General features: G+C 56.5%; 1 protein-coding gene across 1 annotated transcript in view; it reads left to right on the top strand.

The window, feature by feature from the left end:
* The first annotated feature begins 1,258 nt into the window (after positions 1-1,258).
* The window catches only part of CUNH8orf82 (chromosome unknown C8orf82 homolog), a 6,151-nt gene continuing 5,933 nt past the window's right edge, over positions 1,259-1,476 (top strand). The window contains exon 1 of the mRNA XM_085316988.1: positions 1,259-1,333. Coding sequence (XP_085173114.1) covers positions 1,259-1,333 — 75 coding nt within the window. The remainder of the gene's footprint in view (positions 1,334-1,476) is intronic.

Below are 1,476 nucleotides of genomic sequence, written 5' to 3' on the forward strand. Positions count from 1 at the left end.
AATTACGACGCATGGACATGTAGAGGCGACTCCATGTTGTGTGAATAAAGCTACATATGGCCACTGCCCCCCCCCGCCTGGCCTCTCTGTGCCGCCCCGCGCCGTTAACCCTGGAGCGGAGTGTGGGCACCCGCCGGGGCGCCACTGCCAGGCCTCACACAGCTGCCTGCCCCCCCTCCCCCGGCGGTGCATACGGGGTGCCCTGGGGTTTATAGGGGGTGTTTGGGGGGGTATGTAGAATTTGCAGTGGGGGCTGTGGGGTGCAGGCTGTATAGGGCCCGTAGGGCTGGCGCTGGGGGCCCAGCTGTACTGCGCGGGCTGTATAGGGCTGCCTTGTGGGGTGTGTATGGTCCCTCCAAGCCCATGCAAGCGACATAGGGCCGGGGCGGGGGGTGTATGGGCCTCCCAGCAATGCAAGCTGTATAGGGGGGTGTATATGGGTGTCCCCCCCCCCAAAACACACAAGCTTTATAGAGCTTATAGGGGTGTCTGTACGGCCCGCCCAATACCGTGAAGGCTTTATAGGGTGCACAGGGGTGCATATGTGGTCCCTGCTGGTGCTGTGAGCTGTATAGGGCCACAGAAGGGTYTCTACATGGTCTTCCTAGCTGTGCGTGCTCTATAGGGGTCTGTATACGGTCCCCCCCAAAATACACGAGCTGTGTAGGGCTATTTGAAGGGTTGTATATTGTCCCCCCCCCAATGCCAATGGAGGGTTTTATAGGAGATCTATAGGGCTGTATATGGGTGCATTGAGGTATATAGGGGTGAACTGGGTGTATAAGGGTGCACAGGTGGGCTATAGGGCATATATAGGGGTGCACAGGAGCTGTAAGGGAGTGCATTGGGGCTGTATAGAGGTGCACTGGGGCTAATACAGGATATATAGGGGTGCACGGGGTGTGTAAGGGGTGTTCTGGAGTCTGTAAGGGGTGCAGAGGGAGTAAAGAGGATTCTCTGGGGTCTATGGGGTACATTGGGGGGTGCACTGAGGTCTATAGGGGATGTATAGGGGGTGCTATGGGGATGTACAGAGGGTGATTGGGTTGCTATGGAGATGTATAGGGAGTCTATGGGGGAAGTTGGGGTATTCTAGGGATCTACAGGGACGTATAGGGTGTGTTTGGGGGTTTATGGGTGGTGTATAGGGGGTCTATGGGGATGAACCTGGGTCTATAGGTCTAGGATATATAGGGGGTGTTTTGGGATGCATTAGCATCACTAGGGACTGTGTGGGGGTGTTTGGGGTGCACTACGGATGCACAGGGGGCCCTGGGGGTGCACTGAGGCCTATGAAAGGTGTTTACTGGAGTGCGTGAGGGTCTACGGGGATGTATAGGGAACGTCTGGGGTGAACTGGAGTCTATAGGGGATGTGTAGGGGTGCATGGGGTCTAAAGGGATGCATAAGGGCTATCTGGGGTGCACTGGTGTCTAGAGGGGATATATAGGGGTCTATGGGGTGTGTCGGGGTCTA

The sequence above is a fragment of the Rhea americana genome, unplaced genomic scaffold, assembly GCF_003343005.1.
Source record: "Rhea americana isolate MKP2758 unplaced genomic scaffold, rheAme1 scaffold_483, whole genome shotgun sequence".
Lineage (NCBI taxonomy): Eukaryota > Metazoa > Chordata > Aves > Rheiformes > Rheidae > Rhea > Rhea americana.